At 48.3% G+C, this 27,491-nt stretch overlaps 1 protein-coding gene across 1 annotated transcript; it reads left to right on the forward strand.

Moving 5' to 3' along the window:
• Positions 1–2,073: 2,073 nt before the first annotated feature.
• On the forward strand, positions 2,074–27,491 carry rims1b (regulating synaptic membrane exocytosis 1b). The gene is made up of 4 exons (XM_047044269.1): positions 2,074–2,412; positions 15,478–15,691; positions 26,214–26,515; positions 27,029–27,491. The coding sequence occupies exons 1-4, from the start codon at positions 2,246–2,248 to the stop codon at positions 27,489–27,491; spliced, it is 1,146 nt and encodes a 381-aa protein (XP_046900225.1). The 5' UTR covers positions 2,074–2,245.

The raw sequence follows: 27,491 nt of genomic DNA on the forward strand, positions 1-27,491 counted from the left end.
TGGCATAGTTAGCACAGTTATCAAGAGGGTTCTTCTTCCATGGGTCGTGATACACTTAAAAGAAGAAGGGGAAGAAAAAAAAGTGGTGGATTTGTGGAAATACCCCACAACATGTTTGGGGGATTCCTACTACATGATGAGACTGCTATGTCTATGCTTGGTTTCACATATGTTGTATGTGAGGCCATGGGGCAGGGGTTAAAATAAATATGGGAAATCATGACATTCAGCTTTTATGGTATCCATTCAAATGTGTCTGACTCATTCACTCGTTACATTGGGGTGTTTTATGGCTGTCAATGGTTGTCTATTAGTTACCTCTCTTGATTAATGTGCATCCTGTGTACAATATTTGGCACACACACAAACGCACCTAGTCACACAGGAAGGAGACATGAGTGGAAAATTACAACTGTGTGGGTTACAGGTTGCCATTGCAACCCTGCAGCAACTCAGGCGTCCTGGGCTTGTGTTTGCCCTTTGCAAGCTAACAGTCACGACTTCAATGATGACAAAATTCTGCACCAGGAGAATGTCCATTCTTTTTTTTCTTTTTTTACGTCAATTCATGAGTACAGTCACCTCCTTGGTGACGTCACCCAACGGACTTGGTAGTATTGCCATCTGCTGGATGGTCTCAGCCACCTAACATTACGTCATTGAGAGGGAACGGGTGCCAAGACCGGACCCGGTGTTGTGCCCCCAGATGCACCCCCGCCTGGAAAAGCACCCCGTCGCGGGATTGCGCGCACAAACCACTCGAATCAAAAAGTGAAATATTTCGCTCTGATATCGCAACCAAACGGAGGGGAGACAGCTGTCTCACATTGTATTTTTTGATGATTGATCAGTGATTAGAAGACTTTACACGTTATTTGTGTAAATAACTGATGCGGAGCGCGAGGGGTTGTTTTTCCAGGTGTGGGTGCATCTGGGGGCAAAACACCAGTAAAGCCTGGGAGTGTGGCCATCATGCATACTAACGAGAGAGATAGCCAATCATTGATACCAGACAGACAGGCTACGTATGATAGACACAGTGCTACTAAAGAAACTAAGTGACTAGCCTATGCCTACATAATACGACATTACATTATTCCAAACTAGTTTGTTAGCAAAGTTGTTTTTTTGTTCTTATGGCCTCAAGTGTAGCCTACCTTAGTAAAAAAAACAATGCAGATGTATTGCACCTACTTAGATGTATTACTAAGAATACGAAACAACAATACATTTTGGGGCAGTTTAATGCGCCAACTGTCTAGAGTCATTTTACAGTGCGACGTAGCGCGCCCACTTCGCTGTCCATGGTGCTGAACACAATGTTTTTACAACGATCGGGAGTAAGGATTTTAATTAGGCTATTGCTCCAATGACACACAATAATTTGATATTTAACATCTTTTGATGATTATCAAAAGTATGTAAAAATACTTGAAATGCTTAGACTATTTGTCTAAGATCTGAGATGATTTATCTTTACTGACCGGTTTAATTGTATTGGGACATGTCAACTCTTCAAATGACAAAGACAGATTATTAATTAGCCCACTGGATAAGGTAATTGTTTGCCTGACCGGATCACGCTCCAATTTCATTGAACACCCCCTTCAAATGTGTGGGTTGGTTCTGGGAGAGGCGCGCCCCCTGAATAATGGGAGGGCGAAACGGGTTCTGCACTCGTGAGGTGAGAGATCCATTCTCAAATGAGTAAGCGCGCCTCCGTTATAGGAAGGAAGAGACGTGCGCGCGGGGGCTGCATTCCCATTGACTGTTCTATCTCCCTGTCAGCGGCATCAACATTAGCGGTGCCGAGGCGGTGGCACCGAGAGTGGGAAAGAGAGAGCGAGAGAGAAAGCGAGAGAGGGGGCGCAACACACGAACTCCGCTTCCACTACCGCTGTCTAACACAATCCAGAGTCCGGTGGCGGGGCCATCAGAGATCAGCCAAGTGATCCAGGAGTCCCTCGGCTTGTGTCAACTCCTGGCGCGGATATGGGCTTCCCGTAAACTGGCGGTGGAGGGGAGAGGAGGGCAGGCGGCGGGGGGTGGGGGGGGAACGAGAGAGGAGAAAAAGCCGAGGAGCAACAAAAGCACAACCGTGGGTGCCTGGAACCATGAGTGGCTTGCACTATTCACAAGAGCTGCCACTGTTGCTTTCGCTGTGGACTATGTCGTGAGGTGTGGCTCTTAACGCTCGGGAATTCTGTCAGTCGAAACGACACGCCAAGGAGGGGTGGTGGTAAAGATGTCCGCCTCAGTGGGGCCCCAAGGCGGCCCTCGCCCACCCACCGCGCCGCCAACCATGCCCGACCTGCCGGATCTCAGCCACCTCACCGAGGAGGAGAGGAAAATAATCATGGCAGTGATGGATCGGCAAAAGGAGGAAGAGGAGAAAGAAGAAGCCATGTTAAAGTAAGGGGCTACATTTGCTTTCTGTGGAACCTGAAACACACGCAACACACACCCCCATTCACGAGACCTGACTGTGGCCAGAAGGAAGACACATGCATGGCCATCCGGCGCTCATTAAAACGAACATGTTACAATACCAATGTGCGCATCCTTTGGCATTGTAGCTACATTTGCACATACACACCCATTCAATACAACCCGTTGCATCGCCTATTGTTCCCCTCATTTCCGTATACAGCTGTTACGCTAGCGGCGTGCCCTTGCTGGCCGAATTGTCATTGTTGGAAACAATTCGCACCTAAGACGCTGAGAAAAGAAGATTCGGCCATTCCATTCCAAATCACATCATGAAAGACTACGCTTTGTTGAAAATGTGTAGTCGACAGCTGTGCCTATACTCAAAAGCCTTTAGCTGACAAGTAGCCTGCAGATTACAGGTGTCAGATATCCAGCTATGGATGTACCCTGTACAATACACGTGATAGTGTCAGCTATTTCGTGTCAGCCCTCGGTGATGAAGGGTGGTCATCGATAAGGATGGAAAAACGGGGTCAAATGAGTTACAGGTGTAGCGCGGGCGACCGGGGAGACGGGGTGTGACACGGAGGGTGCGCGAGGGATGAATCATAGCCTACCACGCGACTGTGTGTCCCTCACCTTCCTCCTCCTCCTCTCTCCTTCATCCTCATCTCCACTCATCAGCGGACTAGTCTGTGCTTTACCGTCCGTTCGACACGGCGGATTCTACCGGCTATAGCCCCACAGTCGCTTACTTAGCCTACTTGGTGTCATTCAACTATATACGGGCTGTGAAAGACACTGACGATACGTTATTCGTGCCCTCCTCCTGCGAGCAACGAGGGGGACACCGACATTAAAGCTCTAATGATGCTTCAAAGCCATTTGTCTTAATGCTTGACAGTCAGTCGTGAGACCGTTGTAATATATTCGACTAAGGGGTGTGGTTGAGAATCGAGCTTCATATAATCCCATTAAGACCTATAGGCCGGGTATTTGAACAAGTTATTGAATGAATGATTGAATAGAGGCTTATTGGTTTCGAAAGAGCGTCAAATACTTCCAAGATTCAACAAATCAGTTTGCCATTTCTCTCGACAAGCGTGCCACATTTACAGCGCGTGAAGGAGCGGATTGGTATTCTCCCCACGTCAAGTATCTATTCTTGGCTTCCTCCCTCGTGAACGCTCGGATTTACTGGGGGGTTCCCACCGGTCGGTTTCCAACACAATGCAGTGACGTCCATCAGACCTGGAAAGAAGTTATATACATTTGCGGAAGCCTCTAGTCTATGTGATTAGATAATGGCAGTTACACACATAGAGTGTGCATCCTATACAGTTAACAATCTAATGAACCAATTTTTAGTAAATGTCGATTATTTATTATGGATTGCTTGAAATAGACACACTGAAAGTGATGTGTTTCTTTTCCTGATGACTTCCTGGTTCTTGTTTGCTGCAATTACATTGGCGTGAGTTCCTTTTCTGGTTTGAGTCCACAGGGAAAGACAGGAGAGACTCTGGAGAGGAAAGCCTGCATTGAATATGCCATGAGCCCTCCACAGGCTCAGTACATCATGTAATCAGAAGGCCAATCAGCATTGACATTTGACCCTTATCACAACCTGTAAAATAGCTGATAATCCATAGAATGTTTGGGTACATAATTGCACTGTAGTCTCCAGAAAGAACATATCTATGGTGTCAGAGAGAAAAAATAGGACCCTTTGTCCTTTGGTTTCCAAACACTGTTACAGGCTGTAGCTTGATGCATTGTGGGTAGCACAGGAGTAGACCCTGCAGAACCTTCAACCCTTCACAAGCACATCAGGCCAATCCCTGCTTGGACCACCCAGCAAGTCACTGTCCACCGACTCACAGTTGTCACGTGATCGAACAAGCATCGACCAGGCAACCATTGACGAGGATGTGATCACACTGACTAAAATAAATCTTTCTGGAACCTGAGCTGTACATGCAGATGTGCTCTCCCCAAATCCCTCTCTACCTCTCTTACTGTATCACGACCAAGCGGGTGTTTGATCACAGCAAGCAACTCTTCCACTGGACCCCTTATCCAGTCCTTGGAGGTCTGTGAACCCAAACAGCTTGTGGAGAGATAAGACCATAGATAGGCCTTCCGTCACCCCACAACCTCCAGCTGGGTGAGGCCAACATCACCAGGCCTCTTTCCCAGCCAAGAGTGCTGTCCCTGGGCTAATGATTACCGGTAAAACCCAAGCTCTGGGAACCCAGCACCTGGCTGACTCAGTACTGGTTGTACCAGGATGTACAACCGGATGATTCATCAATGCAGGTGTTGTTGCTAGGAGGAGAGTATAGGAATATTATTGTCTGTCAAACATTGTGGTCTGTCTCATTCAAAGGATGTTGGCTGGAATGGGACCAGTGTCCTATGCGTGACACTCAGATATTTTAACATGGTTATGAAAGCAAAGGAAGGTTTGGAAATGTGTGTTGTGTTTGAGGGGGATAGCTCAGTTTTGAATGCAGGCTAAGTGTATGCAATTGTTAATGATACGAACATGGCTGTGAATGAGGTCATACAGTATTTACAGACTTTACTAACGTCAGCAGTGCTGAGTTAACTAAACACTGATGCGGTTGAAACCTTTCACACAACCTCTGTAGCAAAACCCCCTCTCTCTCTCTGTATCTCTCTCCCTCCACTCTCTGTCATTCTCTCTCTGTCATTCTCTCTCTGTCACTCTCTCTCTCTCTCTCTCTCTCTCTCTCTCTCTCTCTCTCTCTCTCTCTCTCTCTCTCTCTGTGTCTCTCTCTCTCTCTCTCTCTCTCTCTGTGTCTCTCTCTCTCTCTCTCTCTCTCTCTCTTCTCTCTCTCTCTTTCTCTTTCTCTCTCTCTGTGTCTCTCTCTGTGTCTCTCTCTGTGTCTCTCTCTGTGTCTCTCTCTGTGTCTCTCTCTGTGTCTCTCTCTCTCTCTCTCTCTCTCTCTCTCTCTCTCTCTCTCTCTCTCTCTCTCTCACTCTCTGTCTCTGTCTCTGTCTCTCTCTCTCTCTCTCTCTCTCTCTCTCTCTCTCTCTCTCTCTTCTCTCTCTCTCTCTCTCTCTCTCTCTCTCTCTCTGTCATCCTCCCTCCCCCCCGCCCTCAAGAGCTTTTGAGGTTTCCGAAAAGTAAATATAGACCCCTCTGTCAAATATTGATGCACTAGGAGAGGTTGTGGACTTGTTAGATAAGGGTGCAGAGACAGATAGGGGAGAGAGAGAGAGAGAGAGAGAGAGAGAGGAGGGGGAGAGAGAAAGAGAGAGAGGAGGGGGAGTCTACCAGAGAGGATCCCAGAGAGGATCCCTCTGACACAGACCAGTCTGGGAGGAAAGGATCAGGATATACAACCTGTGTGTGAACTCCCCCTCTCTTTCTCTTTCTTTGCCTCTCTCTTTGTCTCCTCCTGTCTCTGTCTCTCTCTGTCTCTCCCCCCCCCCCTCTCTCTCTCTCTCTCTCTCTCTCTCTCTCTCTCTCTCTCTCTCTCTCTAAAACAGTTTTCAGTTCTATATCGTTATGTGTCAGCTGTGTGACTAAGGGGCATTGATGGTGTGTGATGTGTGTGTGTGTGATAGACAGAGTCTATGGCTGGTGTTGACATGGAGCAGGTTCCTGAGAGGCCAGGGGCCAGATGAAGGGATGGAGGGATGAAGGGATGAATGGATGGAGAAATGGAGGGATGCCCAACGTCATTGGTGACTGTTCACTCAGTCTTGAGGCATACTTGAGCTTTTGCCAGTTTCTAACACAGCTGCTGCCCTTAAGACACCTGGGGGGGGGGGGGGGGGTGTTAAAGTGTGTGTGGTATAGTGTGTGTGTGTGTGTTTGTCTCTCTCAACACTTGGACGGTCTTAAGTATCATCTCTCACAGCTCTCACTTCTTTCAGAATCTCAACAGTGATCTGTTTCCTGGTAGTTAAATGTAAACAAAGGCCATCATGTAGCTTTGCAGGGTCCATACCACCTCTGGTACCCCAACAGTTCATCAGCCCGTCTGACAACCTAACCATCAGGCTACAGGCTGGGTCAAGTCAACCTCACCATTAGTCAGTTGGCCGGGTCGACCATCAGTCTGTCTGATTGGCCCATAGGCTTGCAGGCCTGAACTCTGACCTCATCTTTGAAAACAATCCCTGAATATCAGTCTATCTGTGACGTCAGGGTACAACACATGATGTAACCCTTTATTGCAAGTCATCGCACAGCATCGGATCATTCTGGAGTACAAACTTTACGCTGACCTATCGACATGTTTCTCACCCTGGGAAAGTATCCCCTCCTCACATCAAGCAGCACTTACATGAAGGAGTTATCACTATTGTAGATAAACACAAACCTTTTTTTTTTTTTTTTTTTTTGCTGTTCTCAGTCAGAGACGAGGGTTTCAAGGTTTCTGGGAGGAAAAATGTTAATGTTGAATAATGGATCAGATCTGAAAATAGTTCTCACTTGGAAGCAGGTCCTGAAATATTTAAATATTCAGTTTGCGGGCCGCTGTTGGTGGCCCATATATTGTTGATGTCCTAACCAGTTTCAGCCCCCTCCCACATTGTTATATTGATCTAATTGGATGTATATTTTAATGAGTTGGCTTCGTTTGGGTGTCTGCATCATGTGTGTGTGTGTGCACCACTTTTAAAACCACTGCTCACCGAGGAAACTGAAACAACCAAAACATCTATGTTCTGTGTGTGTGTATGCGGTGTGTGTGTGTGTGCATGCTGTGTGTGTGCGTGTTGTGTGTGTGTGTCCACACTGTGTGTGTGTCTACGCCATGTGTGCCTACGCTGTGTGTGTGTGTGTGTGTATTTAGAAGACGTTAGATCTTTTCATCACTCTTTGTTCTTAATTAGAACAACTCAGAGGCAGTGAGGTGTGTCTGGAACACCTGGAGAAATGGTGGAGACGAGTGTGGGAGTGTGTGTTTAAGCCTGTGTGTGTGTGTGTGTGTGTGAATGCTTCTACACGTCTATCTTCTCAGTGGGGTGTCGTTTTTCCTCGCCTCGTCTGAGCAGGAACTGGGCGGCACGTCAAGAACAGCCGAACATTCTGTTCTCTCTGGCCCTCACTGTTTAGTGGAACAGCAAATTCTGAGAAGTAGGTTTTGGCAGTGGTTAGGTCATAATAATAGTGTGTGTGTGTGTGTGTGTGTGTGTGACGGGGGACGGGGAGCATTGGTGTGTGTGTGTGTGTTATTTGTCACAATCATTACGAATTGTTTGTGCGGGTGTGTGCGTTTCAGGATCATTAAGAGTTCAGATTGTGGCCCAGTTCCCCCTCTTCATCTCCTGGTAGGAATTGGCCTTCTGTGTGTGTTTGTGTGTGCCCTTGTGCGTGAGTGTGTGTGTATGTGTGTCGCGCCTGTGTCTATTGTGTACGCCCCTACATCTGGTCTGTACAAACCTCATTAATCATTACCTGTTCTACTCCCTCAGCTCCTCTTGAATCTTTGTTTGTCTTGTAGACCAGAATTTAGGCTTTAGGACGTAGGGTTTAGGACGTAGGGGTTAGGACATAGGGGTTAGGATGGAGGGTTTAGGATGGAGGGTTTAGGATGGAGGGTTTAGGATGGAGGGTTTAGGATGGAGGGTTTAGGGTGCATCGAGTGAGCTAAGTAGCCCAGGGACGGCCTCTCCCGAGGGTTACTCTTTGGGTCCTCCTTCCTACCTCCTCTCCTCGGTTTTAGGAAAGGATAGGTGGAATGGGTGGGGCACAGGCGGAAGGGGATCCACCCCCACCCTCAACGTCTTCCCAGTATGGGGGGGGAGGGAGAGAGAGGGAAGGGGGGAGGGAGAGAGAGAGAGGGAGGGGGAGGGAGACAGAGAGAAGGATGGGTCGAGGTCTTTACTTATTCAACGCGCACCTACACCATGGAGAAGGGAAGCAGGGATGTCTGAGGGTGTGTCTAGGGGAGAGAGAGGGAGGACCAGAGGGAGGATGAGGGGAGGGATAGAAACGGGTGTGAGGGATGGAGGGATGGAAGGATGGAGGGTTGGAGGGATGGAGGGATGGAAGGATGGAGGGTTGGAGGGTTGGAGGGATGGAAGGATGGAGGGTTGGAGGGTTGGAGGGATGTCCCTCTTACACCCTTTCCCCCCCAACAATGGTGGGAAGGAGAAAGAATGGAAGAGTGAAAGGCTGTGAGAGAGGGAAGCGGAAAGAGGGAGAAAAGACAGAGAGGGGTGGGGTCAGGGGGATGTAGATGGCAAGACGGGGAAAGCAAGGGTGAGACAAAGAGAGAGAGAAAAAGAGAGAGGGAGGGAGAGAGAGACAGCAAGCAAGCTGGTGAGCAGCCTGTTTAGTGCTCCCAGAACTCAACAACATGAAAGTTTAATGAGGAGGCATTCCGCTTGGACTGGTCAGGATTTCTACATGGTGTATGTGTGTGTGTGTGTGTGCATATGTGTGGATGACCATGTTTATTTGAAGGACTGTTTCAGTAGTGGCCCCACCCTGGTCTATGAACTTCTGAGGCATGTGTTTACAAACAGGTGTGTATGTGTGCGCGTGCGTGTGCACATTTCAACATTGTTTTTCTTCATTTGGGAGATTATCAGTTTGCATAACAACTTACATTTTGTGTGTGTGTGAGTGGGTGTGTGTACGTATGTGTACGTTTGTGCAGGGCTATGTGATTGGTCAAAGTGAAGAGAGATGGAGCACTTTACTCTTGGCTAAGATTGCCAACCTAAGAGTGGGCAAAGATAGCGCTGAGAAGAGAGGGGCATGAAAGGATCTTCTACAAAACTTCTAACTAACCGCAGAGAGGAAGTAGATGCTGATTGGTGGATACTCAGGGTCAGTTGATGGGACCAATGGAGGGATGAGCATCTGTCCACAAGCACGGATTAGTTTACGTTACCCTGCTTGGTCAGGGTCAGGTTGTGTGTGTGTGTGTGTGTTTGTGTGTGAGAGGAAATGAAAGAAAGTAGCACTGAGTGAGTGAGAAAGAATGAGAAAGAGAGTGTACGTGTTTGAGTGAAGGAGAGAATAAAAGATAAAAGAGAGAGAGAGAGAGAGAGTGAAGGATATTGCAGGAGTAATAACAGGAGAAGGCCATTTTTATCAATTACCTCTGACTGACAGAGTGGAATCCAATACATAGATGATAAGTAGGAAAGAGGAAGGAGGTGGAAGGAATAAAAGAGAGAGAGAGGGAGAGAGACGAGGGGAGAGACAGAGAGAGAGTCCATGCCAAAAAGGCACTATGGCCTATAAATACAGAGAAAACACACACATCAATAACAAGCCTGTCAACCTCCCCACCATGACAGGACCATGGAGAGGAGGGAGGGAGAGGGAGGGAGGGTGGCTGTCTCCCCTTTGACTGACCCCTCCGTCCTTCCCTCCTCTCCTCCCCAACCAAATCCCTTTCCATTACCTTCCCCTTTCTCTACCCATTTCTCCCCCAGCCCCCCCCCGCCTCCCCTGTTCTCCCACCCTCCCTCCCTCCATCCCATATCTTCCACTGTTCTCCCTCCCTCCCTCTCCCCTGTTTTCCCCCTCCCCCCTCCTCCATTCCTCCTCTCCTCTCCACTCCTCCCCTCTCCTCAGGAGATATTTATAGAGAGACTCCGGATGCTGCTACTCTCCTCCTTTCAGGCCCACGCCTGATTCCTTCTTCGGCTCTTCTCTTTTTTTTTCTTTCTCGTTTTCTATTGCTTCCTCCTCGCAGATGGCAGTCCTGCTTCTGTCTGTCTCTCGTCTCCAGCAGAAAGATCTACTCACCTGTGCAGTTTGAAGTTCTCTCCCACTCTTTCTCCCACTCTGTTTGTCTTTCGCAAGAACACTCCCTTGTTTTTTTCATGTCCTTCACTCTCACATAAGCTCTCTTTGGAAGCATGCTCCTTTCCTCCTCTCACCTCTCTTCATCCCTCTCTCCTCCGCATTATTCTCTCACTTTTTGTAATTTTGTTGGAACAGGTTTTACAGAACCACCATCCATTTTTTTTTTTTTTTGGAACATGACCGTTCAAGGAATCATCGTATCCTCCTCTCCAAATAAATTCAACATCAACATCTATCTATCTATCTACCTGCAGTGTGCTTCACCAGCTCTCAGCTCTCTGTCCAGTGGACGACCTGTTGGTCAAGCCATGCTGAGGTCAAAGGTCAGCACGGTGTGATGTGTGTGTGGGTCTGGCGTCCGTGTCCGACGGGCGCTGGGAGAGTCTGGTACATGAACGCAGCTCCACCGGCTGGGAAAGAGCCTCCTCTGGAAGCCGTCTCCTAGAATCAGCTGACGAGACAGAAATAGGACCCTCCTCCTCCTCCTGCTGACGCACACACACACACACACACACACACACACACACACACACACGCACACACACACACACGCACACACACACGGTCTACATATACATACACACAATCACAGCACACCCACCCACGCCATTCCCCCTTTCCCCCCTCCTCTGGCAATGTATTCATAGCGCCGCTAATTAACAAGTCCACTTCGAGGATGGCTGAAGAGAGGGAGGGAGGGAGTGAGTGAGAGAGAGAGAGAGAGAGAGAGAGAGAGAGAGAGAGAGAGAGAGGAGGACGAGAGACAGCAGGAGTGAAGGAGGTGCTCCGACATGGTGGGTTGAATATAGAAGGCCCCTGACGCAAGCACGCCCTTGTGTGTGTGTGTGTGTGTGTGTGTGTGGCCTGGGTTATCCCACATCTGGATTCTGACTCTTCTACAGTCAGACTTTCGGTCTGGGAATGTTCCCCCGAGAGACTAGGTCAGCCAGTTCAGGTCACCCTGTTAGTCAGTCACTGTGACAGCCTGTGTCTTAGACAAGGACATATTCAGCAGTGTGTGTATGTATGTGTGTGTGGGGCATGTGTGTGTGTGTGTGTGTGTGTGTGGGCGTTCATGCATGCGGGTGTGTGTTTAGCAGAAGTTCCCTCGTGCCAACTCCAACCCTGGCATAACGAGGGCATCATCCATGCTTTCTGCCTTCTCCAGCAACCCCCTGAGAGAAACGGAGAGAGACTTTGAGAGAGAGAGAGAGACAGAGAGAGACAGAGAGATAGAGATAAAGAGACATAGAGAGAGACATAGACACAGAGAGAGAGAGAGAGATAGAGAGATAGAGAGAGAGATGAAGAGACAGAGACGGAGAGATAAAGAGACAGTGAGCGATGGACAGAGCGTGTGTGAGAGAGAGAGCGAGTAACAGCGAGCGAGTGAGAAAATGTGACAGGAACAAAAGTAGAGAGTGTGTGTGTGTGGAGGTGTCGGGTGGGCTTGTGATATCCGGGTGGGCTTGAAGAGAGTCCTCTGGATCTCTGTAAAGGATGTGCATCCCTCTCTCTCTTTCCATTTCCCTCCTGGGAGAAGTCGCACCACAAAGAGGAAAATAGTCATTGTTGTTGGGTGTATGGTTCTCAAATGCAACAGTTCCAGTAGTTGTTCTTCAGCACACGACTGGATGATCAATGTAGAAAGAAAGCAAGGACTTACAGAGAGGACCAGAGAGAGGATTGAGTCACTATTACATACAGAGAGGTCTCCAGAGAGAAAGAGAGAAGAGGAGATGAGCTCTCCAGAGAGCAAGAGAGAAGAGGAGATGAGCTCTCCAGAGAGCAAGAGAGAGAGAAGAGGAGATGAGCTCTCCAGAGAGCAAGAGAGGGAAAGAAGGGATGACAGGGTGGTGGAGGTAGAAACAGGAAGTGCCTGCTAGCAGAAGAACATGGGACAGGTTCTTTTCCCCCCTGTGTCGTATGGTGCCTACCCAGCATGCAATGGGGTTGGTTGGGCACCCCAGCCTGGGAGCCTTCGTAAACAAAACGAGAGAGTGGGGGTGGTGAAACTAGGATTTTGGACTAAATATAAACCCGCTGGATAGGTGACTGAAACGTAATCAACCCTATGTGTACTGTCGCATTTAGGCGGCGTTCACAACCACAAAGTCACGTAGCAGAACTGAGGCCGTGTAGCAGCCACAAACACAGAGGAACGCGTTCAGGGCCGGGTCTTTTTCCAGACAGAAGTGTGTTTCTCAGCTGTGAGCCTGCAGGCGTGGTGTCTGTGACAGGTCGCGCCATGGTGGGGAACAGACTCAGGCACATAATCGATGAAGGCACAGCAGAGTGAACGAACTCAGCCTGGCGGAGGAAGAGACATCCAGCTGGAGCCACACTGCCGTGTTCTCTCTCTCTCACTAACAAAACCTATCTTCTCACTAAGAAAATCTATCCTCTCACTAACAAAAACAAGTCTCTCACTAACAAAACCTATCCTCTCACTAACAAAAACAAGTATCTCACGAACAGAAGTCTCTCTCTAAAACAATATGTTGGCGCTGTCGAATGTTCACACCACATCTTCTTTACAGATTGTCTTTTTTTTTTTACTGTGTGTACCTATTAATATCCACGCATCGTCAGTGGAAGATAATATTTTAGCCAGAAGCTTGTTTTCGTGTGAGTACTAGTTTGTCATGGAGAGGACTGTTTTGTTATTATAAAGCATCTACGCAATGTAGAGTTTCTCAAATCGAAAATTGTCAATGCCTGCTTATTCTTCAAGGAAGCATTGATTTCGAAGTGATTTCAGCGCTCTAAACGGTTCTGCACTGATGGTCATTTCAGGTCATTGTTCTATAATTAAACATCAGCTGACAAACCTTAAAAAGCAACTCAAAAGTGACCCAGCTCTTCAAGAACAGAACCATCTGCTTCTCTAACCCCCGATGACATTGGCGTGTTGATGCCGTCGAAGGTTTCCATGACGACTGGCCATGCACTCTCTGTTTTTGACAGCTGTTCCCATGGCGCCGGTGGTGGCTCTGGTACTGGATTCCGATTGGTCTGACAGATCTCTTTAAAGGGTCAGAGGGCACAGAGTGGCCCTGGCCATGACGTTGGTGCTACGTCTGTCTAATGTTGTTGCAACATTGTTACCGTGGGTAACAACAGGGCTGTTCAGCCTGCTCATAAAGTCACTAATGGGGGCCAATATAAGCAAATCAAATACTCTCTTCCTTTTTCAAACAAGGTCATTTGGTAGCCTTAAGTCTATCAAGTTTGTAGGTCTGCCGTCAAATTGATTGGTGAGATCATGTTGACAGTAAATTAAGTCAATTAATTCAATGCTAGCTTTTCATCAAGGACGTGAGAGAGTGCAGGTTTATTTTAAAACTTGTTGTTCGGAGGTCCTCAATTTGCTACCTCTCCTTCAAATGTCCTTTTCCTGTAACACTTTCAAAATAGCACTACATATTCCCAAAACTTCAACAAACTTGAATTTGGAAAAAAGGGTTCCGAATCACAGAGAGGTCGTTTCGACTTCCACATCGTCTTTCAGTACACAGCTAACCGGGCACAGCTTACGTCACCTGGGCGTCGTTGTCCCTGCTCGCCCCCCCCCCCCCCCCCACCCGCGCGAGGTGTCACCTGACTATCCAAGACGCTGGCCACGTTCCCGCCTCCTTGTTCCAGCTCTGCAGGCCGACAGTCTGCTCTCTGAAGGAGGGAAGGGAAGGCTCTGGTCAAGGTGGAGTGTCTGTATCTCCTACTGCTCTGTCACGGTGTTTACAGTGTTTACAGTGTTTACAGTGTTTACAGTGTTTACAGCAGAATCGGGAGGATGATCTTTGGTGGTTCCATGAAATATTTGCAACGTTTATTTTTTGGAGACCTAGGAAATGCCACAGCTGGTGTTTTGACAAGGACTTGTGAGGTTTTCTATTCTGAACCTGCGGTTCTGTCAAGACCTTTCCACAATGTCTTTCGGGGGGTTTAACAGCAAGTTTGTTTTGCAATGTTTTCCTTGAGAATCAATTCAATTCCGATGTCTCTTCAGTGACTTCAGTGACAGAACCAGACCTTTGGACATGTCCCTAGGTGGGGTTTTTCAGAGGACAGACAAACACCATCTTCTGAGTACATGCTGGCACTAAGAAGACATCATGGCGGATAATCGTTATTTGTTTGACTGTTGCTACGAACCTGGACAGTTGGAAACATCCAAGTGGGAGTCATATGTTCAACCTGTTTTTCATCCTGGCATCGTTGACTACCGACAGGAACAATACGGGGTTGTTTACAGGAAGAGGTGACTCGACTCGACTCATCTGAGAGTGTCTCACCTAGATCTCAATGTCCATTGACATTATACAGTTTCTGTAAAACGCTTCTTTGCTTTGGGTGTTTTGTGTTGCTGTTTAAGAGAGTAGAGTGTCAGTATGTGTCGGTGGTCCTAGTCTTGGATCAGTAGACCATAAAAGGTGATCTTTCCCTGAATATCTTCGCTGAAGACAAACCCTCAGATTTCACAGGATAACCTTTCTTCACAGGCAACGTGTGAATGAAGCTATCGAGTTTCTCTCTTTGCGTCTTTTTCACTCCTCTCTCTCTCTCTCTCTCTCTCTCTGTCTCTCTCTCTCTCTCTCTCTCTCTCTCTCTCTCTCTCTCTCTCTCTCTCCCGTCTCTATCTCTCTCCCATCTCTCACTCCGCTCTGGTAATTAAAGCCTCGGTCTGGCTCTTTTAAATGAGCGACATGCTATGCTAATGGTGTATTCCTTTGACAATACAACAGGGACTACTTCGCTAGGCCTGGATTTTCACACGCCTTGATTTGCAATTCACAAATGGGTTAGTTTCATTCCGGGAAAGGCAAGGAGAGGGGAAAGGGCTGTGTGGTGGAGGTGAGGGCTACGGAACAGAGGGATTTTTGCTATGGCAAAAGTTTTGTTTAAGTTTAGATTTATTCCAAAACACCTTTTATGTAGCGTTTTAATTGCCTTCCAGCTGTGAAAGTAAAACGAGGATGTCTCCAGTTCAAAGAAAGCCCTCTGCATTTACAGGGAGACCGGGGGAAAAAGCTGATATTAATGAAAAATATAGTACAAAAATGCAGAGTTGATTTTCCATTATTCAGTTAACTGTCCAGCAATAACGTCTATAATTAGAAGTGAACATTTTGCCAACAAACAGTTAGGCAGCGAATAAAGCCCACTATATTCACTGTCTGTATCTAACCGCAAGCGTTCTCTCTCCCTCTCTCTCCGTCTCTCTCCCGCTCCAACAGGACGCTGCACCAGCAGTTCGAGAGCTACAAACAGGAAGTGAGGCGCATCGGGGCGGACACCCGCCGCCAGCAGACCCAACACAAGGACGACGCCCCGACCTGCGGGATCTGCAGGAAGACCAAGTTTGCAGACGGCTGCGGTCACCTCTGCTCCTACTGCCAGACCAAATTCTGTGCCCGCTGCGGGGGGCGCGTCTCCCTGCGTTCCAACAACGTGAGAGACCCGTCTCCCCTTCTTTACGTCCGTCCAAACTCCCTCGGTTCACCTCTCGCCCTCCTCGCATCACTTCCTGTCTGTCTTCCCTGTGTTTGTCGCGTTGTGTCGCTTTGATTTCTTTCGGAGGGGAAATCAAAGCGCGCGAGAAGCATGCTCTGCTTTTTCAGGTCACCCGACAGTTTGTCGTTGCTCACGGTAACCACGTCAGGTCGCAACGGAGGCGCGTTTTGTCGTCACGTCCATGTCGTCACGTCTTAGTCTGCATACGCTGCATACGCTGTGTCTGTCTAGTTTGAATCACGCAGTCACCCCCAGGACAGTACGCATCATATCCTGTCAGCTCGCTGACCTGTCTGGACAGGGTTCATTGATACTGACTCACACGCCACACAAACCCACGGCTTGTGAATGGTGCAGTATTCAGACCAGTCCAGTTCCCCAGTGCCAGAGGAAGTGCACGGTAGGATGCTGGGCCGGGTCCATACCCGCCGAGTGCAGGGTTTATTTTAAGCTCCAGGCGCGTTCCACCCCCACCCCCTCCGGGCTCCGGTCCAGCCCAAGAGAGAAGGCCCCCTCCTGGGTCTTACCTGACTGTGGGGCCCCTCGCCCTGGGCCTGCTGGTTCCCAATCTGTCCCAGATCCGCCGGGCCCAGCGGAGAGCAGATTCACACAGGGAAGGGAGGCAGGACCAGGCTACGGCCTTATGGGATAATGAGAATGTGGATACCAGCACTGCAAGTGGTGCTGGAATATATTCAAATATTTTCGATTCATTTTTTTACCCATCGGTTGTAATGCATTTTAATATAGTCTGTAAGCTCTGAAGCAGAGAATGACCACTTACTGGCCATTTATTATCTTTATTTATTAGGCGTTCATTTATTTTGACCTGGTGCTGAGTAGAGCCCGAATGAATCTGAATTTAAGTGAGCGTGTAAGGGAACGTGTGAATTTATTGGGTTTTATTATCTGTGCATATGTATGCGTGTTTGTTCGGTTGCATGTGTGTGCGTGTGTCTATATGGGTCTGCCAGCGTCGGCGTGTGTGCAAGTGTACATGCGTGCGCGCGATTGTATGCGCATGTGTGTTTATCGATGATTGTGCGCGTGAATGCCTGTGTGTGTGTGTGTGTGCGTGTGCGTGAGCGTGTGCTTGTGTGTGTGTGCGTGTGTGTGTGTGAGCAGCGAGGGTAGATGTGTTGTGACGGCTCACTCCAGCTCCTTCCTGACTCTCTAGCCCTCGTCCTGTTCTGAGCTCCAGCCAAGCAAAATAACAGCGTCAGGGAAAGTGGGAGCTTTGTTCGATTACATAAAACTCCTCCCCCCCCCCCCCCCCCCCCCCCCCCCCCCCGTTTTAGCACAACAAGTTAGCCTAGCGTCTGACAGCCTGTCAGACTTTGGCTCTCTGCTAGCGTCTTCTATCAATTTCTTTCCTCGTTTGTTCACCAAAACACATTTATTTGTCGGGGACAATGCTTCGCGTAAGTTGTTTTGATATACCAAAACCACTTAGGTGCTGTCACTTTCGATAGATGAACCGAGGATTAATATTCCTCTCTCAGCTAGTTTTTCCACACTTCCTGACCGTGCAGTACCTTCCACTGCCCTCCAGAGGGCATTACAGGAACGTGCTGATACAAACTAAATCTGTGCCAAACAGACATGTTTCAGTCATTTCGTCTTCCTAGTCATGTTTGAGATGTCCTGGCTGCTTGCTCTGTGAAACATGACTTCAGAGAGTGTTCATTCAGCGTTCATTCATCACCTGTGCCGTGCGTGTCGCCATGGGTACGCTGGTCAGGGTGGGCGTGGTCTCGGCTGCTGGACCAACATGTCGCTTCTGTCGTCTCCATTTCCTGTGTCGCACACCTAGCTGACACGCCGGTACTGTGTTGGCCATGATGTCACAGGTCATGCATGTTTGATGTCCCTTGATGTCTGTGAGTTGTGTGTGTGTGTGTGTGTGCTGTAAAGGCAGAATTCAATTAACTGAATAGTTAAAATATGTGGTTTCAATACAATTTATTTAGTTTGAACATAAACATATGATTTAACAAAGTACTTTGTGATCAGTCATCACGAAGGAGGTGCTAACCACAGATCGTTCGCATGAGTGATAAAGGACATTCAGATAAGTTCTCCCTTATAAGAACAGAGAACAGATATTACTAATCAATCAATACAGTGGTCACCATGATTGGTCAGCACTGGTCAGTGACAGTTTAGGACAATAAAACCCCCAGACTGGCGTCCCATGTCCTTCGATGTAGTGATTTTCTTTCTCTAAGTTTATGAGGCACAAACAGGATACCAGCCCAATCTCCTGGGGTCAAAAGGTTCAGGGCAGATGGGTCAGCTGACTAATCCTAACCCCACTCTCCCCAATTTACGTGCCCTAGCTGGCCATTGATTAGATAAGTCATAAATACCTTAGTTTACCATTTGTTTAAACACAACCTCAGTCTCTTATAAACACATACTTTGTAACTATGTCAAAAAATGCATGCATGTGTGTGTGTGTGTGTGTGTTCCCCAGCTCTGTTTCCTTTCACCTCCTCTAATCACTGGATAAGTGTGTTTTTGAAATACTTGAACTGTTTATTAACGATGGTTCACCCCACTCTCTCACTTTGCCTCTCTCCCTCTCTTTTTCAACATCGACTCTCCCACCACCTTTGACATGCTTCATCAACTTTCCGTCCCTTTATCTGTCTTCTTCTTCATCCCCTTCCTCTTCCTCTTCCCCTTCCTCCCTCTCTCTCTCTCTCTCTCTCTCTCTCTCTCTCTCTCTCTCTCTCTCTCTCTCTCTCTCTCTCTCCCACTCTCTCTTTTTCTTTTCTTTTCTGCTATTCCCTAATCCTTGTCCCACACCTCCCTTCTAATATACCTCACTCACTTCCTTCCTTCCTTCCTCGGCCACTTCTCTCTCTCACTGCAACCTGGACTGCATGGCACCAGGAAGACAAAGTGGTTAGCATCTTTTCTGTGTTCTCTCTCTGTTCTGTGGGTATATACAGTATCACATGTGTTCCCTTTAAGTACAAACAACTGGCCATGTTCCAATCCCAAGTGTTACTCACTTCTCAACACCCTGGGTGGCTTTTAATCGACCTTGTCGATAAATGAGATTGCGAAAAACCTAGACTGAATCCAGGTTCATTAATTCGGCTCATACTTTTCAACAAAGGTCTTCAGTAAAGCGAGCAACCAGATTGGAACACTGCCGATGTATACATTCTCATGAGGATCAATGGTTTACGTGACGAGATGAGTCGCTGTAAATTCATACTAGCTTCCTTTCTGAACTAGAAGATTCCTTATAGACTTCCCAAAGCAAACCTGTGAGGTTTATCTAAGGCACCCAGGGCCTATGTTGTCTTGAGTGGTAGTTCTTTTGAATAACAACTAATTCTGCGTCCATTGTCTGTCTTCTCCCTCTGCAAAGTATCTCATAGTGAAGGACAGGGTAAGGACTGCTGGGTAATGGAGTGTCTGCATGGTTCACTTTTGTAGTTCTTTTTCAGTATCGCAGTTATTGTCATTACTGAGCTTAAACTAGACAGGGGGTAAAGGCATGCATGAGCCGTGCCTGGCTATGTAGTTAACCCCTTGACCTTTGAACTCCTGTCTGTATCCTCTTCCTGTTGCTGTGGGCATGGCTGTGCCTATCTGGGCTACTCTCAACATAAGTCCTGGGTTAGATAGTATCTTAAAATCCTTTCACAAAATCTTTCTTCTGTGATTGATTGAGTTTGTCTGCCGCATCAGAACCAGTGGGATAGTCCCGCAAGGGTCATCAAAACCCATCTTGTGCCCTAGGCAGACTCAAGCAAACGCTCAAAGAATTTCACATACTATCTGACACAGGTCAGGCAGGGAGCGTACGATAATGTGGTCAAAAACAGGGGGGATGGGCGGGGGGAGGGGTTTAGATTGGCACGCGGACGTCAGAAAGCACATTTGATCCTGAGGACCCTGGTATTGAATGCAGAGCGAATGCACACTTATGCCCGTGCATGCTTGACCTGCCTGTGCTTGAGGCCAGACCAGAGCTTCCCAGGGGGCACAGGGAGACAGTAGAGAGTCCCCCCCACACTCCAACGTGTACACCTGCCACATTCCCTGCACACTTTTGGTTTGGCCTTCCACTGACCTGGAGTGGAGTTGGCGGGTGGAGTAGAAGGTGCGAGTGTTTGGATTGGAACTGGGTCACCGACATGAGAGACTGAGATGGATGGCGAACGGCTCGGTTCCCTTCCTAGTTGCCCCATGACCTCTCCTCTCTCCCTGTCACCACCTGCTACTGTTCACCTCCGATAAAACCAAACGTAGCGGCTATTCACACGACTCCACTCACTCAGTTCCTACAACTCAACTGTGTCCTCGATAGAACCAGTGTTTTTTGTGTGCGTCCGAGTCCGTGTGTCTTTGTCTTTGTGTAACTTGGTCTGTGTGGGTTGGCTACAGTGTGTGTTCGGCTGGCAAGTCTCGACCCTGCGTGTGGTGCGTGCGACTCATTCTCCGACTCTAGATGAGATACACGTAAACAGCCAGTACATTAACCCCATGCACATCTCCTGTTAGGAGACCCTCGGTATTTGATTCCACGCGATGGTTTTTAATGATTGCCATCTTCTGAGGTGAGTTGCAGCCGCTCGTTGGGTTGTTTTCATTGGAACAATGTCACAGATTGGAAAAAAAAACAGACTACAACGTAGAATATTAGGGCGGGTGAAACAAGTAGCCTTCTGGGATGCGCTCATTAGCGTTGCCCCGGCTCGCTTCTTCTTCACCCTCAGTCATACACAGGAGCTTATGAATGGCTGTTTGTTTATGTGTTTTTAAACGTCAGCTCCAGATGGCTGCTGGATGGAAAACAAACGCCAGCCAATCTGTCTCCATTATGGAAGGGCTGTGTGTATGACACACACACTCACACACACATGCACACACGCACACACACACATGCACACACACGTGCACACACACACACACACACACATTTCCAGACAGAGACACATACACGACATGCATACATGCATGCACACATTCGTGGAAACATGGTGCATCAATTCTGAGGTGGACGCAAACATGTGAGAGCACTTTCTTTGTTTTACCACTTGCTTGAATGCACACACACACACATGCACACACACACACATGCACACACACACACATGCACACACACACACTTCCTCCCCCACTGCATAGAGCCGACACTGCACTTTTTAGAGGAAGAGAATACACTGCATAATCTCCGACATGTTTCTCAGCACTCGATGACTAACCCCCTCCTCCCGGTCCACTCCTCTCTGTTTCTCCTCTTCCCACAGCTTTGATGTGGAAACAACCACTCTCTCTCTCTCTCTCTCTCTCTCTCTCTCTCTCTCTCTCTCTCTATCTCTCTCTCTCTCTCTCTCTCTCTCCCTTCCACCCTACCACTCTCTTTCTTTCTCAATGTCTTGCTTTCCCCTTTGTTTCTGTCTCTTTGTCCATATCTGTGTCCTTTATCTCCAGCTCTCGGGTTTTCTCTCTCTCTCTCTCTCTCTCTCTCTCTCTCTCTACTCTCTCTCTCTCTCTCTCTCTCTCTCTTCTTTCTCTTTCTCTCTCTCTCTCTCTCACACTCTCTCTCTCTCTCGCTTAAGCTCATCTTCTCAATTTCTTTTTGCCACCTCTCTGTCTTTTCCTATCTCTTTCTCTTCCCCTCTCTCTCTCTCTCTCTCTCTCTCTCTCTCTCTCTCTCTCTCTCTCGCTTTCTCCCTCGCCCTCTCTCTCTAATGCATTTTCACTCACACCCTGAGCTGGTAGATTGGGCCTCCTGGCTTCCCATTAAAAAATTACAATAAACCTTTATTGGAACCAACAGTAACAGATCCAGAATCAATCTGGGTTTACAGTAAAAGCCTGTATGATCACTAAGGCACTGCATGAGGACAACTCACCACTGCAACACATCCCTATTCTAAAACAACCCTGTGTAAAACAGAGTCGTCCTATAGCTTCAGTGGTTAGAGGCAACACGATTGATACTGTGGATATCATAATATCCACAGTATAGGGATATAGGAATATAGGGATATAGGAGGGATATAGGAGGGATATAGGAGGGATATAGGAGGGATATAGGAGGGATATAGGGCTAAAGGTGTATAGGGATATAGGAGGGATACAGGAGTATAGGGATATGGGAGGGATATAGGAGTATAGGGATATAGGAGGGATATAGGCGTATAGGGATATAGGAGGGATATAGGAGTATAGGGATGTAGGAGGGATATAGGGAGTATAGGGATATAGGAGGGATATAGGAGTATAGGGATATAGGAGGGATATAGGAGTATAGGGATATAGGAGGGATATAGGAGTATAGGGATATAGGAGGGATTTAGGAGTATAGGGATATAGGAGGGATAGAGGAGAACCTACAAAGATACGCCAACAGTCCGCTACTATGACAGAAAAAGAGTCTGTGGTATGATAGGTGAAACACCTGCGTTGATCCAGTCTATCGCCCCGGGGGGCCAGGTGTACGGGGCCAGGTGTGCGGCTGTCATCGCTCTTCTGTAAGCAGGCGAGGCGGCGTGCTCGATATGGGCTGGGCTCGTCTGCCTGCCTGGCCCACAGCGGTTGATCTATAACCTTATTAGGTGAAATGGGAACATTATGTCGTTTGCGGCCGTCTCTCCTCCTCCCCCCAACCCCCCCTCCTCCTTTCAGGATTTACCATTCCCTGAACGACTGCAGTTTTCACTCCTCACCGCAACCAATACGTCAATCTGTCAGTGTTTGGTGTGTGTGCTTGTGTTTTCGGGCGGGATGTGTGCGTTGGGTTGTGTGTGTGTGCGGGGGGGGGGGGTATACTGTGCACCAACCCCCACACCCATTCTAAGACCCTTGCGCTCCATCCAACCACCCCGTTTACGGAACACGCTGACACCCGCAGGACTCCAGACGAGCGGCAGATGTTCCCTCCTCCGCTGCAGTCATTGTCGGTGTGTGATCGCCCCCCCAACCCCCCCCCCCCCTCCCATTCCATATGGGAGTGGTGGAAGGAGGGTGAGGGGGTGAGAGGGGAGCAGAGGATGGTGAAGAAAAGAAATGTCAGTTGATGAATGACAGTGGCACGCCGTCTTCATTTGGGAGGTCGTCCTGTCGTGTCAGTTGAGGAAGTGGCCTCAAAACCAAGTTGTAGTATCCCCAATCCAATCTTGCTTTCTGTTGAAACCATTTGTTGTATATGTTTGTGTGTTGCTGTCCTTTAACCCGTTAATTAGTAGCGTCACGTATATGTGATTGTTCGAAAGCGGGCCCCACAGAGTAACCGTCACACATATGTGATTCTGAACATTCCAACCGACTATTTTCCGATAGACAAAAACGATATGACAAACGCTATAGTATGGCTTCAAAATTTACAATTGGGAGGCTAACAAGTAACACTAGCAGGTAGTAGCATTGCTACGAGAATTATGCTAGGTTGCTAGGTAACGGAAGCTAACTAAAGCTAGCTAGCTTTCCTTTCGAAAAAATAACTCACTCTGCTGGCGAGCGTCGGTAATATTTAGAACTCACTCCTCTAAAGGTTAATCTTTCTACATATACTGGATTTTGGTTTGCTGCTGTCCTTTGAGTTTTTTCTCAAAATGTTATTTTCCTTCTCTCTCTCTCTCTCTCTCTCTCTCTCTCTCTCTCTCTCTCTCTCTCTCTCTCTCTCTCTCCTCCTCCCCCCCCCCCCTGTTCACTGTGAGTTGGTTACCATGGAGCAGAGCATTCTGTCCCTGCACAGTTAGGTTGGCACCGTTACTCGTTGGAAATGGCATTGCTCACACTCATGCCAGACACACACACACACACACACGTTCGTGCACATTTGCAGACACACACTTTTCACCCACAGGCAAGTCGCCCACGCCAAGCAAAAAAGCTTTCATAAACAGTACATTCTCAACGATACACACACACACACACACTCACGCACGCACACCTCTTGACACATAGCGCTCCACAGGATGCAGTGAGATGAACTTAAGATGACATCAGAGTGGGTTGCTTCTAGGGAGATGAATCTGATTGGTTGTCTCAGTGGTGGCACGACCATCACCCTCCGCACACACACATGAACATAGAGTGAATACACACATTGGTAAACACAGACACAGTAAGAAACACATCCTCAAACAAACAGTACACGACATGTCTTGGGGCATACATGAAACTCTCAAACTTAACAGATGCACACAGGTTCATAGAAGCACTTACACACAAACACACACACACACAGACACACACACACAGACAAAGCACACTCCACTAATATCTGTCACGCTATCCAGGAATGTATGGCTCAGGATTATTGTGTGTGTGTGTGTGTAGGCGTATTATGTGTGTGTTGTTCTATCCACATAATACACTCCGGTTTGAGTGGCCTACATTATTGTATTGTTTACATGCTTTTCCCTCTGCGTTGGCTGCAGAGTCTGTGACACATGGAGGCGTGCTTTTACGAACCCAGAAATAGTTTGGCTTCAGATGGTGTTCGGTTTTCAGATTGGGTGGATAGTATGCTATGTGCGTGCTACTGGAATCGTTCTTATTCAAGGATTAACCCCTAGTATTTAAATTGCGCCTCTTGCTATGCAGTGGGAAATACTTAATCGGTGTTTTTAGATCCTCAACCAACCATCAGTTGTATTCATCTTTGAGACCATCTATTTTAGTTTTGCAATTCCCTAAATGTACCTCGGTTATAATAGACCGTTCACCTTACATTGCTGTCCCGCACAGTGCACTCTGAGAGATTGCTAATCACTAAACTGGTTAATTCTGTCTTCATTTGAAGCAGCATGAGGAGAATGAACAGGGGTAGTGGACTTGCCTAAGAGGTCGCTAGTATTGGTATGGGGGGCTTGGATTGTTGGGTGATGATGAGTTGAATAATGGTGAAGAGCTGAAAGGATTATCAGCGTTCGCTAATCTGTTGCCCTGCCTGCTCCAGTCTCCGGGAGCCAGTGAGAGCAAGGAAGGAGGTTATAATACTGAGTGAACGAGAGTGTGTCGCCGGGCGCCTGCCCGACAGCTGTGGGCCGAGAGCGCAGCTGATTTACTTTAGATTAGTCTGGATTGGAGCCAACTGCGATTCAATCAGGCCAACGATGCGCCTGCGCACAAACTAACCGCTATTATCACTTGATGCCCAACCGACCTACCGGCCGACATTCAAAGAGCATTGTCTCTTTAGTGCTTTTCCTAGGGTTGTGTTTTTTTTTATTATTAAAAGGGACACGAATACTGGGAATATACGTGACATATCTGACCTAGTTTGGATTTATTTTGTAGATAAACGTGGCATCATATTCCAAAGGGGACTATTACTGCTTTTGCGCTTGGAAGAGGGAGGTGACATTCAGTAGCCATGGCTACATGTGAGTAATGGTCGTAAGTGATTGATAGTCAGTTTGTTGGACACTCAGAGCTGACTTCACTTCGCCTAATGTCAAGACAGTATGGGTCTTTTTATATCCCAAAAGTCGTGCCATGACTAAGATGTGGCCTCAACGACTTATACCTTATTAGGCTATTCAGAAGAAAGACATAACTTAGACAACTGACAGGGCTTTGTCCATAATCAGACAAGTTAACTTTTTCCTTATTGGATAGTTATGTCCTGTATATGAGAAACAGTGAAAGTTTATGAGTCGTGCTAATAATCCTATCGGCACCACTTCTTTTAACAGACCATAATTGTATTTTGCATTGCACAGTGGAAGCCATCGGAAGGACATAGCATCTAAAGTATTTAAATATCCTACCTTTTTTAAATAACTATGACAAATAAACAACACCTGTGCTGCTTTGCACCAGCAACAGTCTGTCAAGTTCAAGAAAGTCCAGCTGTTGTCTGCAAGCATCAAAGGCCTTTTGTAAAACAGTTACCTACTCGGCCTTGGCTTCCATGGATAGTGAATACAAAGTGAGATACTGCTGTGTTGCATAGTCTATCTTCCATCCTCTATCTGTCTGCCAGAGGGCTTCAATATTTAATCAGCAGTGAGCTGAGGTGGAGGGGGGGGGGGGAGGGAGGAAGGGGGATAGCCTTGCAAGGTATTTTAGGAAACCTCTGTCATTGGCCCCATACAGTAGATGGATGAGCTTTCACCGTCGCTCTGCGAGTCGGTGGGGGAGGGTTTTCAAAAGGAAACAACAGAAGGTGTTGTTGTCGGCGTTTCGGTTATCTATCGTGAAGATATCTCCACCTCTGTGTTTGCAACTGCCCTGTGCTTAGCTTCACTTGCATGTGAGATCAAGTTGAAATGAAGACAAAAGCTCATTCTGTTTCGGAGACAATAGCAGATTCAAAGAAGGCCGTGCACAATTGCTTTCCTCTGCACACACTGTGACTGTGTCCGAGTCTCTGTGTTTGTCTCTGTCTAAAACGACTTTACAAACTGCCATGTTAAGGAGCCCAGTATCTGTGAAGCATCCAGTAACGTCCTCTCTCTCTCCCTCCCCCTCCCTCTAGATTATGTGGGTATGCAACCTGTGCCGTAAGCAACAGGAGATCCTCACCAAATCAGGAGAATGGTTTTCAGAGCCAGGGGCGCGGCCAGTGAGCTTGGGCTCCACCCTCAACGACCCAGCCGTGGGCGGTGATTCGCTGCGGGACAGGAAGCTCCTCCGCTCCAGGTCCCAGGCCCCGCCCACTAGCGCGAGCGCTGGGCACCCGGACGGAACGCAGCCGCCAGCCGGTGTGGCCGGGGTCACCGGGAGGGGAACGGACACCATGCCGGCATCCCGGTCTCGGAGTGAACCGCCGAGAGACAAGTATGACACACATACACACACACAGACACACACACAGACACACATGAACACATCTTTTTTTTCTCTGACAGGAACTCAAATCTGTTCTGGTGGAAAAATCCATTTGGGCATATGGGTTGCCCTGTGCCTGATTTTTTTGGATCCCCTATTGTGAAAAAAGAGTAGTGTTGCTTGTGTCATGGTGCCACAAGCAGAGTTTGTTACCGCAAAAGTGAATATTCCCTTCTATTCCTCCAGCTGCACTTTGTCTAGATGTCTTGACCTTTTGTTCTGTGCATGTATTTCTGTCTGACTGCATATGGTGAGTCAGAGTAAAATAAGAGTGGTCAACATAAGCCCCAGACACACCTGCATACTCAAGGTTAGACTTACTCTACTGGCGTAGTGTGCGGGAATCATTTTATAATGCAAGGTGTTCATTTAGCCAACGCTTCCCCCCCCCCCCTTTGCAATGCGACAGCGTGATGCTACGTTGAATGTTCATCCTGGTTGTCCCTCTCCCCCTCCCCCCAGGAAACGGCCCGTGTCCCTGCATGAGCAGAACGGCAAGACGGCGGGCGTGGGGCGTGGCGGCGGCCGGAGGCTCCAGGGGAAGCTGCCGTCCCAGTCGTCCCAGGACGAGCGTCCCGGGCCTGGGGAGAGGCGGGACGGCCGGCGCCTGGAGAAGGGCCGCTCCCAGGACTACCAAGACGGGGAGGAGGAGCCAGGCTCCCGAGGGCACGCCCACATGGACCCGCACCGGCGACGCCAGGAGGAGGAGGAGCGCGAGCGCCGGCGGCGGGAGGAGGAGTTCCAGACGCGTTACCGCAGCGACCCCAACCTGGCGCGCTACCCCGTCAAGCCGCAGAAGGAGGAGCAGGAGATGCGCATGCACGCCAGGGTGTCCAAGGTGCGCCACGAGCGCCGTCACAGCGACAACGCCATCAACGAGGTGGGGCTGGAAGGGGGAGGAGGCGGGGGGGGGGGACGTGCCTGA

This window comes from Hypomesus transpacificus, chromosome 21, assembly GCF_021917145.1.
Source record: "Hypomesus transpacificus isolate Combined female chromosome 21, fHypTra1, whole genome shotgun sequence".
Lineage (NCBI taxonomy): Eukaryota > Metazoa > Chordata > Actinopteri > Osmeriformes > Osmeridae > Hypomesus > Hypomesus transpacificus.